The 14,767-nt window shown below is 42.4% G+C and overlaps 1 protein-coding gene across 9 annotated transcripts in view; it reads right to left on the bottom strand.

The window, feature by feature from the left end:
* ZRANB1 (zinc finger RANBP2-type containing 1) overlaps positions 1-14,767 on the bottom strand; it is an 83,435-nt gene that overhangs the window by 27,497 nt on the left and 41,171 nt on the right. For all 9 annotated transcript variants that reach the window (XM_073354110.2, XM_078853860.1, XM_073354108.2 and 6 more), the window contains 4 exons: positions 11,889-12,076; positions 9,746-9,899; positions 7,892-7,963; positions 6,325-6,523 (listed from right to left, as the gene is read on the bottom strand). In XM_073354110.2, coding sequence (XP_073210211.1) covers positions 6,325-6,523; positions 7,892-7,963; positions 9,746-9,899; positions 11,889-12,076 — 613 coding nt within the window. The remainder of the gene's footprint in view (positions 1-6,324; positions 6,524-7,891; positions 7,964-9,745; positions 9,900-11,888; positions 12,077-14,767) is intronic.

Genomic DNA, 14,767 nt, shown 5'->3' on the forward strand with positions numbered 1-14,767 from the left:
TTGGAGAAGACAGGGTTTAAACATTGTCTATTGCAAGGGGAAAGATCCCCAACAACGATCCCCACGTGGTGCTTGCTGTGCTTAGGCAAAGTCAGCATCAAGGAGCGGTGTTTGATTTGCAAATTGTTCATGACACAGACTCAGTGGCAAGGGATCTTTCTCTAAAGGAGCATCTGCTTGAACGGCCCACGTGGCCTGCTGCAGCACCAAGGCCCACGTTGGATCGGAGGTTGCCCTCAGGTTCCAAGTGTGCAGCCACTTCACATTGTGGCCACTCCAGGTCCTGTGGGGACCTGTCTGCCTCCTCCAGAAGAAGTGTGGACCAGCACGGTGTGAATGTTGGCACACAGGATGGAGCAGGTCCCATCAACTGCTCCCCAATACAATCCAGAGAGGCCAGGGAAGGGACCCCATACCATTGACTCCAGTTCTGGCCTCGGCGTGACTGTTGAGTCCAGTACCAACAAGGGCAATGCCAACACCAGCTATTTCTGGGCTGGTAGCACATCAGGAAGCAACTGACCTCCTCTGCCTTTCTGTCCCGGCCCCTCCCTTAATCCAGGACTCTGCCAGGGCTGCGTCATTATGACCTTGCTGGCTGGGTGGGCCGCTGACCCTGTGGGTCTGTTGGCAGCAAACCCCAATATTTCCCTTCTTCAGTAAGTGGAAGTGGGGCCAGTGTCAGGCTCAGCACAAATTACCTCCTTGGCACCAGGAACTTCTTTGGTACTCCTGCTTTCAGTGCCACCGTTACTGTGATGGCACTCACCACCCTCCACTTCAGCACCTTTAGTTACCTCAGTATTGCTGCTGATTTCAGGGTCGACACCACTTCTGCAGAATTTAACTGATGCTGGCCTCTAAACAAGCCACGCATGTTTAACTTGATATTCTCTTCAGCCACTCACTCATTTTTTTAGTTCTCCTCTCAATTCCTCCTAATTTGTCAGTATATTTCTGGTAATGAAGTATCTCCAAGTAATATTTATACCAGACCTGCACAAATGTATTGAGGGACTTTAACCTCCTCATTTAATAGATTGCCTATGTATACGCAGCCCATATTTTTTTTTGTTGTGTCATAATACTGGCACCTTTTTGTCTAGTCTGCTGTCCATCACCCCCCTCAAACTTGGATATTACTACTTTTCAGTTTTTGGATTATATTTCCCAGGTTTCATTAGATTCGCAGTTTCCGCCCCGCCACAGTGAATTATATTCTGTCCATATGTCTAATCTCTAGTTTTCTCTGTTGTTTGATATCCTCACAAGTATTAACTCTTTCAACTTGATGCATATTCACTTGCAATATACGGTTTACTCCCTCTTCTTGGTCATTAATGAAAATATAAACAACTGGACTCATACTCTGCTAGCCATATCTTATTAACTCCATGTTATGATGTTTACTATAATATTTGGCTTAGCATTCTTTAGCCAGTTTCACTCTACTTGAAGGTATCCAAGACAATCTGAATTAATTCTGAATAAGTTTTGTGCAACTACCATATGCTTTTATTCAAATCCAATTATTACATTTACTGTTTCCCCTTCAGCAACTTCTTTTGGCGTACTTGCACTCCTGAATACCGACTAAAAATGTAGTACCCCAAGTAAAACAGCAACTGAGAACACTGGAGGAAGGTTTCGAAATTTTCTCCTTCTGTGCCCCTCAATGACTACTCAATCTTTACATAAATATGGTTTTTTTAATTCATTAAACAAGCAAAGGTTAGCAAAGACCCTGAAGCTAGTATTTAAAAAAAAAAAAAAAAAAAAAATCAGTCTATTCTTGGAAATGAAGCAGCGTGGGTTGGGGAAAGATGATGCTTGGGTGTCTTAAATATGATGATGCAAGATTACTTTAAAATTTAAACATAAAAGACAACAATGAGTACACACACCACCCAATTTCACTACAGGGGCATTCATATGCTAGTAGTCAAATCTCCACTATACAGTAACTGGCTATATGAAGTAGTTGCAGTAAAGCAAGTCTTCCACACAAATACAAGGTTTCTGAATATAGAACTTTAAAGAGATAGAAGTATGGTTTCAAAATTCTAAATATCTCAAGAACAAAGCTCATTTAATAAGCTTGCAATACTAATATTCAGTAAATCTTTATTTTTTTCTACAAGCCATTGTTAATTTACAAACATGTATCTGAGCGATAACTCTATACAAGCACTGACACAACAATATTTATTATATATATATATATATAGGCAACAGTTATTTCCTTCCTGGAAAATACAAGCTTTGATAATTTATGGAGGGATTATTTGAAGTCTCTAAGATTAAAGATCACAAAACAACATTAGAAAGTTATGAAAGTACTTGCAAAAGTTACTGATGAATTATACTCAAGCCCAGTTTCACCAATACTTCTAGAAGCTATTACCATATTTTTCAAAATCTTCCAATACATTCACATTAGCTTCTACATACTACTAAAAATGAATGAAAGCAATGATAATGACCTGGATCAAAAACCTTTCAGCATCTGGATTTTCCCCAGTACGAAGCAGAAATGTAAAATGAATCACGAAGCAAACTACAGTCTACAGACCAGATCTAGCCATGTTATTAAAGGCCAGATTGCACCACCTATTAAAAGTTGTCCAAAATTTCTCATTCTAAGCCCCTATTTTCAGTTACTTATAACTTCATGAAACTAACCACCGGGGTGGAATTTTTCCATGTCTTCCTCTTGCTGAATTAGTTTGGAAAATGTTGGCTAAGAACAATTCAGCCATTTCCAAAAATGAGGCTGGGGAAAAATATCTTGTTTTGCCATGTTAAAAAATTCTGGCAACTTTTTCTCTGAGAAGATCGAGTGAAACACAAAAAAAGATTGCAGAAAACACATTCTGCCAGAGAGGCTCTACAGTTATGCTTTTTGCCCATCTGGGGCACCAGAACAGAGGCAGATAGCTCATTGGCTGTAGCAGTCAGCAACCAATAGGGAGAGTGAGAAGAGGTTGCATACCTCAAGGGCAAGGAGGCATCGGATTGGGAGAGCGGGGGGGAAGGGAGAGACAGACCGGGCCAAACAGGGGTTCAGAAGGGCTAGTGGGGAGACAGACCGGAGCAAGGGCTGAATGGGAGGGGGGGTGCACACAGGGGCAAAGGAGGGGATGCAGGGACACACGGGGTGAGGGAAGATGTGCCTGACTGACTGACCCCTAGCCTCTCCCAGCCAGGATCTGCATGGGGAGGCTCCCATACTCCCTGACAATCCCTCCTTCCCTTCCCCCACAGAAAAACCTTTTCCATACTTCTCCCACCCACACCCAGCCAGCAATCCCTCCAGGTTCACTCCCAGAAATTACTTCCCTCTCCCTCAGCAACTCAGTTACCCCGACTCCAAGCCATTGAACTGCTTGTGAGGGGTTCAGGAAATATGTTTCTATATTATAGTTTAAATGAATTATTACTCAAAGTTCTGTATTAACATGTCCGGTAAGGAATTTATTTGTCAAAAAAATTTCCGGAATCTATTTTGCTGTCTGTTTTCTTATAGACATACTTGTTGACAGGTATTTTGAAATAAATTACCAAAATAATTGAAAGTGGCGTGATAATATTGTTATTTTGCAAATAAAATATGCAGAATTTTGCAGATTTTGAAAATGTTCTGCACAGAATTTTTTATTTTTTGGTGCAGGATTCCTTCAAGGAGTAGATGTATCTTGTGCTGCTCCCATAAAAATCCAGCCAAATTTGGCTAAATTACAAGCTATTGGGAAGGGCAGGGGACAAAAAACAACAACAAAAAACAGTTCATCCATACTCACTAGATATTAGCTCTAGTTTCACAGCTACTCTGAAGACCGCCCACACTAGGAATGCTTCACACAGAGGCTAAGCAGGCCTTCCCCTGAAATTGCAGCTCTTGGCTCCTGCAGGCAGCACCCAGGCTGGGGCCAGGTACCAGAATGGAAAGGGGGGAAGCTCTCTCCCCTTTTATCTCAATTATACCCCTGCCAGCATCCAAGCAGCATGTAGAAGGAAGCTGCCTGATTCAAAAATAGACGGGAGAAGAGTTGACCCCAGGGGAGTAACCTGGGACAAGGAAGGGGGTGGCGGACAATGACTGAACAAAACTGGGAGTCTAGGGGGGGTAAAGGGAAACTAGAATTGGCTGGACAAGAAGGTGGAGTGGGAGCAGAGGTGGGAAATGGGGAGGGATGGAAAGAGACTGGATGAGGAGACTGGATGGCTAAAAAGGAAGATGTAGGGACGAAGACAGGGTGGTAAAGAGACAGACAGACACAATGCGGCAGGGGACGGAAAGAGACTGGACAAAGAGGCCAGTGACAGACTGGACAAGGAGCTAGGGGGACAGACAGGCCGACAGACTCAGAATGGCTGGGCAAGGAGGCTAGGCACAAGACTGGAGGGACAGGGAGGGGGGGACAACAGGTTGTTAGGGGACAGGGCAGAAGGGTCAAGCCTGTGGGGAAACAGGCAGAAGAGTTTGTGCCCACTAGAGAATATTCACCTCTCCAGAGCCTGGAATGGAACCCTTGATTCCCAAGTCTCACCACTTCTGTGCGGTCAGTAAATATCTGTGAAATCCACTGGCAAAGTATCCCATTCCCCCTCTACTGCTGGTCCACAGCGGATAAAAACCTACTACTGTCATCAGTTTCTCCATTAGCTCAAATGGCAGAAGTCAGTATGTTGGATCTAAACGTCTCAACCCTGATGATGAACCAGGTGGGTGTCAACAGAATACCATACAATGGAATTTGTCTTTTCAGTTTATAAGCTTGTTAATCTTTTTAATGTAGGGTGTTTTCAAAAATGTAATTTCCTAGGTTATTAAAAAAGAAAAGTCAAGAACTCAAAAGTTAGGAAATGCCAGAATTAATTAGGTTGTCCACGCAACCTTAATTTGGCCCCCTTGTGAGAAAAAAATATATATATATTATGATACAGTCTTTAGTTACATGACCACATTTTTTCCCCTCAAGGACCCCTGCCCTATTCAGCGTGCAGCATAGGTTTGCTCTAGGGATGAATCAGGGTTGTACAGCAAAGGAAACTTGCCTGTAGGACTCCTATTTCCTTTGTTACAGAATTTGGAAGGCACGTAAGCAAATAAGGCAGAGGACTGCAAGAGGAGAACTTTCTCATGGCTAAGGCAGGTGTATGCTGCCCTGGAGAACTAGATTCTATCCCTGCTTCTGCCACATGGAGTTCTTATGTGATGCTAGGGACGTCACTGAAACCAAAAATTTTCATAGGTGGGTCAATAACTATGTTCTTCATTTTCTGGGTGCCCAATTTGAGATACCTGGGATCTGATATGCATAAGTGCTGAACGTTCACAGCTACAACTAAAGTCAATGTGAGCTGGACTTCAAGCATATGCAATGCTATTACAATACTAAGTACTCTGAAAAATCAAGTCTTGAGTGTTTCAAATTGGGCAGTTAGAACGATAGATACTTTCTACCTTAATCTCTCTGTGCCTTAGCTCCCCATTTGTAAAATGGGATTAACACCAACCTCCTGGCCTCACAGTGGTGCTATGAAAATAAGTTCATTAACATTTGTTAAACACTCAGATTTTATAGTGATAAGCCCCATAGAAAAGCCCATGAGGACATTAATAATTCTGTTTTCAGAGCAGGGTTTGAATACTATGCAGTAAGGCAAGCATGAGGGGAGATATGGAACAATGAAGAGAAAACAAGATATTGAAGAGCTCCTCGTTCAGCGAGCATGGTCCATTCCATGCACTGAAAGAGATGGGGAAACTGTGGGAAAAGTGACTGTGATAATGCATATGGCACAAGAGGGACAAGTTAAGGTTGCACAAGCAACTTTAATTTTGACATTTCCTAACTTTTGAGTTCTTGACTTTGCAACCTGATGTTATTTTAACATATTTTCCACACACTAAAAACTAAGTTACTTAAAACTTTAGTTACTATATGAAGAACTAGCACATACGGGTCAACAACAAACTCACTACATTTCACACTGCAAATGCAGAACTTGAAAGCTGCAGTAACCGACATACTACAGCTCGTGCTAAGGACATTGTATGGAATTTAAAGCACTGAAAACAAGAATTTTTTTTGGTAATATAATTGACTTACATAATATATAAATTTTGTTTTGGTTTATTTTTGGGGGGGTTTTTTTGGTTTTTAAAGATAAACTAAACACACACAACTTAAACTGTGCTGTAATTCATCTCCTTTGTTCCACATAATTAAATATAAATCCATGAGCTCATCACTATATTACAACCAATGCTACTGGAAAAATATTCCTGAACTTAACATGAGAAATGTACCAGCTTACCAATGTGAACAGTCATGTAAACTTTCATGAAGAGCTTTCCGTAGCACCGAATCCTTGTCATAAATGCCCCAGGTAGCTTGTAGTACTGAATCAAGCAGGCAGTCCCCTGCAGTCCGATTCCAAAGTGCATATAGTCTACTGTCCAAACGCGTACCCAATTCCAAAGACCAGTTTATAATAGGAGATTCCTCTTCTAGTTCTGCAATACAAGAAAAATCCTATGTAAACGTTATTTGCAATTAGACTCTTTTCAACATGAAATTCTGTATTAAGGTAAACTGGTTATCAGAAGATACTATACAGTCAACAATTTACCATATATCTATTCACCTTAATATTACAAAAATGGATGCACTAAAGAGGCAGAGCTGAGCTCCCTAGACTAAAAACTGTAGATAAAAAAAACAGACATTAAACTGAAAAACCATAATTTGTTTCAAGAGAGCCACTCAAGTGGAAGATTGTTCACCAATTTTATTTAAATACAGGAGAGAGTACTGAAGAGCTCATGACTTGGAGCCTTCAGAAGTTTAGACGATAAATTCATAGGTTTCACAAATTTTACCAGCACCACAGCTTCGCTTTTTCTTTCTGTCCCTTCAGAAGTACTCCTAACCTTAAAGTCAAATCTCTAATCTCTATATTAAAAAGGTAGAAATTTGCCTGCAAATGCCAACCTATCCAGCATAAAATTTTGCTTTAAATATAGAATTCATGTATTATTTCAAACTAAGTGAAGTATCGCGTTAATAGCAGATAACGAGACTTCAGGGTTTATTTGTAATAACTAGAGCTCTGAATGGATACAAAAAACGTGTATCTGCAGATCCGCACAGCAATGACCAGTGGCACCAAAACTGAGGCTTGGGGTGGGGGGGGGGGGCAAGGCCCTTGCCCATCCACTGTCCTTTCCCCTCTTCCTCCTCCCCAAGGCCCCTCTTCCTCCCGGGACAGGCCAGCGTGGAGCCCAACTAGGAAGCCCAGGCAGCCGTGACAGACCCTCCACCTACCTGTGGTGCGGGGGAAGGCCGAGAACAGGCCCTGGCTGTGTCCCCACCCGGCTGAGGGTATGCGACTCCATGCCAGCTCCCCATGCAGCTCTCTGCAAACCAGCTCCAGTGGGTGGGGGGGGTGGGCGGGGGGGGGGAATGTTTGCCTTAGAGTCACAGCCCGGCCATGAGAAGAGCCGGACTGGCAGCTGTGGGGAGCCACGGCAGACCCTCCACCTGGCCTGGACAGAGGGCCTGGGGGCTGACACTCAGGCCGGGGGCTTCTTGGGCTCCCTCACCCAGGGCAGGTGGAGGATCCACCACGGCTCCCCACAGCTGTCCGCCCAGCTCTCATCATGGCTGGCCCGTGGCTCCGAAGCACCCTCTGCCCCTAGCAGAGATGGGTCAGGGAGAGCCATGCTGGCAGCTGTGGGGAGCCCGAGTCTCTCCACTTGCCCTGGTGAGCCTGGGCTACAGCTCCAGATCGCTGTGCAAATACAAAATTCGTATCCACATCCAAAATGCTATCCGCAAAAATGGCACGTACTAACTAACTCTCTCCACACACACACACTTACCCTTCTGAACATCCCTATCAAGTACTTCATCAAATAACTTCTCTTGGACTGTTTGTGGTAAATCTTCAATATCTGGAAAAGGAACAATGAATAAAATGGCTTAACACCAACACATTTTAAAATGGAGGAGTACTGATATATGGAATGTGCGCAGTTATTGACTAGCTGATTCTTACTGTTTATCCTCCTTCACCACTAATTCCTTAAGGCTTTGCTATTTTCCGTTCAGCCATGTGGGGCCCAAAGCTCCAGATCCCAGACTAAGCTAAGAATCCTTTAGGCTGGCTGGTCATGGTGTACAAAGCACTAAGGCACCCGACACAAGATTTCTGGACACCTGAAGGATCATCAATCATCTGCTCCAGTGGAATCAGTGAAGTAGGGAACCAGGTGAGAAAGCAAGAAGTAAGTAGAGAAGAGAGTTTTTCCATCGAGCACTGGCTCCGTAGCTCCTGCAGGTGGAGGCAGCATGCAGAGCTGCCAGGCTGCGCCTCCGCCTAGGAACAGCAGGGACACGTCGGCGTTTGTGGGGAGCCACCCAAAGTGAGCAGTGCCTGGATGTGGCACCCCGAAACCCCTCCTGTGCCCCAACCCCCTGCCCCAAACCCACCTCCCATACCCAAACTCCCTCCCAGAGCACACGCCTCGTACCCCTTCCTGTGCCCCAATCCCCAGCTCCTTCCCACATCCAAACTCCCTCCTTCCATTGGTAAGTCTCTCTTAGTTAACCGGAATTTTTGACTAATCCAGCACCCACCAAACATGCCAGATAACAAAGCTTTTACTGTATCAAGAGCATTTTTAGGTGAGACGACAGCCAGACCTGGACGCATGTCCTCTGTACTTTCATAATCCAGGGTCATGGTATAAAAAATAATCAGTTTCAAGCCACGTTTATAAAAGGATTAATATTTGTAGAGAAGTAATACCTAACAATCTCCTACTGCAAGCAAGTCCAGGACCAGTTTCTGCAATATAATTAAGTTTCCTTTTTCCCTGTCCATCCAGTCTATAATATAATATCATGGAACACAAGATTTTACTTAAATTTGTGGGGAAAGCTCAAATGGAACATTTTTATGATGGCTATAACTAATGCTATACATAAAATGCTGCCACAGACTTTACTGCTTATGTATACTGTACTATATAAATTACAAAAACTTCACTTCATTCAACTAGAATGAAAATTCTATGATCAAATATTCAGTCACGGGAACTCAATCAGAAGATTGAGACACGCTCATCTCTAAATATACTTTTACAAATATTCAGGTGTCAAACAGCTTATATTCTTCTTGATCATGCTATCTCAGAATAAACTGAAGATAACTGTAACGTGAACATTTCCATATAAGAAAAAAAAAAAAAAAAACACCACAGGATACATATGAATAGTAGTTTTAGTCCCAAAACCAATCATTGTGTGTCAAACCTTTTGTTTTACAAAAGGAACACTAAAATTACAGAACTACAGAATGATGCAAAAATCTAGTCATCTAAGCATCGAAATAAGAACCAGGCACACTTGATCGCCAACCTCAACCTTAATACAGACTCATTCCGTGAAGACATCCTTTTTGCTTCAATTTTCCCCCTCTCTAAACTGAGAACAATAGTAGTTTATTTCACAGGAGAAATGCGAGGACTGAAATACATGAAGAGCTTTGCAGATTTAAAAATCACCAGGAAAAGCCTAAGAACTATTTTGTATCAAGTGCTAACAAAAGTTATATCAGAAAAATTGCAGAAGGGGGCAGAGGGTTGGGGCGGCGACAAAATGTGTTGGTAGTTTCATACACAATTAAAGTAACAAAGGCATCATTGACAAAGTGCGGAGCATTTCATAATTACCTGCAGGTAATGTAAATGTTACAAGGTCAGTTAAAAAATAGCAAGCAAAATCTCCCTTTCGTTGATGAAGAGACGCAGCAATTTCACGCCGGATTTGTTCTGTAAGCTCTGGACACACCATTGCTGGAATGCACTTTGCCGCATGTTGTGATACCTGTAATATAACAGACTTATTTCACCTGATAGCTATTTATATTTAGCCAAAAATAGTAAGAAGCATTAGGCATTAGATAACATTTCATAGAAAATGTTTTGAGTAGAAGAGGGATAAGGAGGTGTTTAAAGTTGTTTATAAAGAAGGAATCTGGAATGAACACAACTGAGGGAAAAAGTGATCCCATCAAAACAGATGCAAGGCGGTCACATATGAGCGTAAATATCAGTCTCCTCAAAGACATTACAAATAAGTCAACAGCTATCATAAGTGAGTGAATGCAAATACCGCTTACTCATTATGAAGCTAACAGGCACTAAACTGACCACCACATAACTTAGCATTGAATCCAGCAAGAACCAAAATTGAACAGATGGCTGAAGGGGTGGGGTAGAATTAGATAACAGAAGCAAACAAAATGATGGTTCATAAAATGCTGATCCAAACTAGAACCTCTGATGCCACTTGGTGACAGAAGGAAAAAGCCTGATGTTATGAATTGGCACAGATTACAATTTAGCATCCTCATGTAAATTTCTTCTTTGCTTCCATATGTTACATGGGATTCTATACCGCATACTGAATGGGCTTGTCTGAGGAAACTTCCCATTTCTTACCTCCCACTCGCCAGAAGTCTAACAACTGAGGAAATGTCTATACATGGACCACACGAATTCTGAAGGATTCTGGCCATCGATGGCAGGAAAAAAGTCATTCGGTGATAAAGGTCATATATTATCAGGTACACATCTGGACTACACAATGGAGATATTTTAAAGTGATATTTGGAAGACACGCATTTTAAAGTGGTAATTACTCTGACAAACCTAGGGAACAGTATTACTACTATTTGCTAGGGTTCAGTACACATTTTCACAACGACTGCAGGTAAAAATTGCTGCTGACAAAATCAAAAATACAGGATTTTTCAGTGAAGCTAACTTTGTTTTAAATCTATCCATCAAACCAATTACATGTGTCCCTCACCACTTAAAATGTGCAGTTGCATGTACTAACTGCACACAAATACACACAGTTCTTCAAACTACCTGAAAACTTCCCACTAGTCTTCTCTTCTGCTGCTTTGTTCCTCAACCCCAGGCTTTAGATACAACTGTATATGCAGCTCATCCCCCTTCTCCCACACACTAGCTTCCTTGGGAAAAGCTAATCCCCCAACCCTACAGTAAGAGTAATTTTTCTCATTAGATTGTCCTTAAAAGTTGCATGGACTCCTGATTCAGTTCAAAGCAGGAAGGGGAGCGAACTGAGGCTCTGAGAGATTCTTCCCTGAAAGTAGGTAGTTTTGAAAGTACACAAGGGTAAATCTAAGCAATGCCTCTAGGTGAACTTCACATATCATGTGACCCATCTGTGCTACGTCTATTCAGGCCTAATTTTTAGGTCCAACTTGGACTCAAGACCACCTAACCTGACTCCACCCAAAGAGGAGCAAGTTTTTCTCCAAACCCGATTAAGCCACAACACTGCTGCCCTCTGCCTGTCGAGTCATTTCTCCTCCTCCTGCCTGTGGAGTTGGCACAGCAGCAGCTGCATGCCTACTCCTGCCATGCGCTGCCCCCTGCTGCGCTGTGTGCACTCTCGAGCAAGAGCTGCTACAACTCCTCAGCACACTCAGATACAGCACTTTAATTTTCTCCAAGTGTTTTGCTTTAGAGGCATTTCCTTTCCCCCAGACAAAAGCACGGGAGGCATCAAAGCTGTTTACTTCCACTGCAGTAAGGTCAGGAAGTATGACCAAACTGCTTATATCTGACAAGAAACTTGTAAGATATCTGGATATGACAGTCTTGCTGTTTTAAGAGAACTATTTCTGAAAAATCGAACAGAAAAAAGGCACAAAGACGCTACTCATGCATTTGTCGGTCTCCATCGCCTAGCAAAGAAAGTTGCACTGCAATAATTGGAAACTGTGATAAGGTTATGTAAAATCTTTAGTTGATCTAAACAAAGGCCAAAGTAACTCACCTCTGTAAGCAAAATTGCTAGCATATTCTGCCTTTGAAAACGTATAGCCAAATGTACAAGTGTGTATCCCACATCAAAAGCAGAAGGGCGATTTAGCAGGCGTACTTCATCCGCTGTAAGCTGGCGTGCAATATCTCCTCCTGAGGACTTGTATGCTTCAACAGCAGCTAAATCACCTTCTACAACTCCTGAAGACACACAAAGCACACCATCTTTATTATCTAAAATGAAGCTGTGATTTTGGATCAAACTACCTTATTTCACAGTTTCCCTATGCCCACTGGACTCTAGTCTTTGAGAACAAAAGCAAAATTGCTCACACAGCTGGTTTTATTTTAGTATTCTGCAGTCTTGCACTTACCTTACCCACCAGACCAGTTCCATGCTCCAGCAAGCATATGCTAGGACACCAAGGCAGAGTATGAGCCAGTAATCCAAGTAAGGCTTGGTGGTTATGGACCATCAGATGACACACTTGGTTTAAATATAGTATATAGCCCTTACATCTGACTATGGATGATGAAAGTGGCCACTCAGCAGAAAGTTGTATTTTGACAATTCTGCCTGCAGTTTATCTTAAAGCCTGTCAAAAATCAGTGTACTCTGTATATGCAAAAGTTTGTTTTGACAAATCCCTTCAAACAACTTTTTTAATCTTGCCATTTATCACAGAAAATACTCTTGCACGAAGAAAATTTAATGTGAAATTGACATTCCATCCTAATATAAGATAGAAAGGCAATTCCATATTAAATTCCTCTTCTAATACTTACTGTAACTCCTTGATCAACTGTCATGAAAAGTATTCGTATAAAATATTTATTCGGTGCTTACAAGAACAGCCTTTCTAAACAACAATATTCCCTTTTTAAACCAGTGGCACTTGTCAGTAACCAAGATGAAAATAAATGCATTTGTTTCCGTGTATGCCAGTTGTGGCTGAGCCCCATGGAACTCTTTTACAGTTAAAGTGCAACTCTCAGAGCCCCACAAGTCCCGTCTCTCCCCCCCGACCTATGGGGGTCTGGGGGGGGGGGGACGGCGTGCAGAACTTGAGGCTTCTGCCCTGCAGTAGGGATGCAAAAGGTTAACCCACCTTAATCATTAACTCCTGCCCCAGCTGTGCCAGCCCCACCACCCAACTGGCCCCAGCCTGCCGGATCAGCCCTTTAAATTGGTTAACCGTTTAAATGGAATATTTAATCATTTAAACCATTTCCTTTTTAAACAGTATTTACATCCCTACCCTGCAGTGGGATTAGGAGCTTCTGCCAGAGACAACTGGTACCTACTGAGAGTGGGGGCAGGGGAAATTTAAAGGTTCAGGGTCCACTCTCAGTGGCCCCTCCCTGCAGCTCCCAGGTGCTAGTTCCATGTTAAGAGGTAGTGGCAAACAGTTAGGAAGTGTAGGGAGGGGACGCTGCTTTAGCCCTAGCAGGCAAGCCACACGGGGGCTGAAGCCCTGAGTCCTGGCAGGCACACCCTGGCTCTCTAACTTCTGAAGATTGTCATATGTTGCTCAGAGGGTCAGTAAGTTTGGCCACCCCGGTGTATACCATACTCCATGTTTTCTAATAGCCCAAGTTCTACTCTTTAGGGAAGAGAATAATTTCTCCCTACCCCAAGCAGGTTTTGGTTTTTTTTTTTTTAATTATTTAAAAGGTACAGTTGACTAGAAGCTAAGCATACGTTTTCTTCCTAGTCAGTTTTAGAATAATTCTGTTGCGATGAAGCAACTGGGATTCACCTCCGATATGTGCTCGAATTTATACACTGGTATCACCACCCATTTTGTGCTATTAATAGCATTTTGTGCTGTTACATGCTACACACTATAAGACAGGCATTTGCCTTTTAAGAATTATATATATATTATATATATAAAATCAATACGTTTTTTCCCTTTTTAAAAAACTAGCTCCTTCTGTATTTGAGCCTGGGAGTGAAAGCTCATATGACAGTCCTGCAGAACTACCATTAAGAGCAGTGGCTATTTATACCCTGTCCAGTGGCTTCCTGGGTCTCTGGCCTGTTCATTCTTGAAATGTTGCCCCACCCTACCAGCCTATGTAGTCCCTGCTGCTTCTGTTCTAGAGTCTTATTTCTTTTCCAACTGCCATGGACCTTCCAAGATCCCTTCTTGGGGACAAGCAGCAACTGCCAAATCTTGTTCTCTCTATTACAGGTTAGATGGAGATCTCCATCCACCTTAATGATGAAAGGAATACAAAAACAACATTTTTCTGCCAAACCTCTTTGCTTCAGTGGCTGCAAGGGGAAGGAGCTGCTGCAGCACCTTAGAGCGGTAGTACCTAAACTTTTTAGTACTGATGCTCCCTCACAGATATGTTAAAACATGGTGGGGATCTCCACTACCAAATACTTGTTTTTACTGACTCAGAACACTAGTATTCAAGAGGGACATTAAGAGTTTGGACAGTTTTGTGATTTTATTCAACTACAGTCAGTTTAATTATACAATCTGTGTTTTTAAAACTAAAAGTTGAAAATATGGACTTTTTGGCAAGTTTGGACACAGCTTAACATTTTAGTGAGAAGAATAAGTTGGTTTCAAACTGCACAGTTGTACATTTAGTTGCATCTGATAGGCCACAATGTCATTTTCCAAGTTTAAACAATTTCTGTTTAGTTTTCCACAGAAATCATCGCTGAAAACTCAGACTCAGAGATAGCTGGAAGCAAGCTGAAGCAGCACTTCCATAGTTTCATCAGTGAGGGCATGTCTATACTACAAAACTATGATGATCTAAGTTTAGTCGGCATACAGCCACTGCAGTAATTAAATTGTTTTTGTGTGTCCTCACTAAGCTCCTTGTAACGGTGGCACCCATCCTCACCAGGAGCGCTTGTACTGACTC

The sequence above is a fragment of the Lepidochelys kempii genome, chromosome 7 (assembly GCF_965140285.1).
Source record: "Lepidochelys kempii isolate rLepKem1 chromosome 7, rLepKem1.hap1, whole genome shotgun sequence".
NCBI classification, from domain to species: domain Eukaryota; kingdom Metazoa; phylum Chordata; order Testudines; family Cheloniidae; genus Lepidochelys; species Lepidochelys kempii.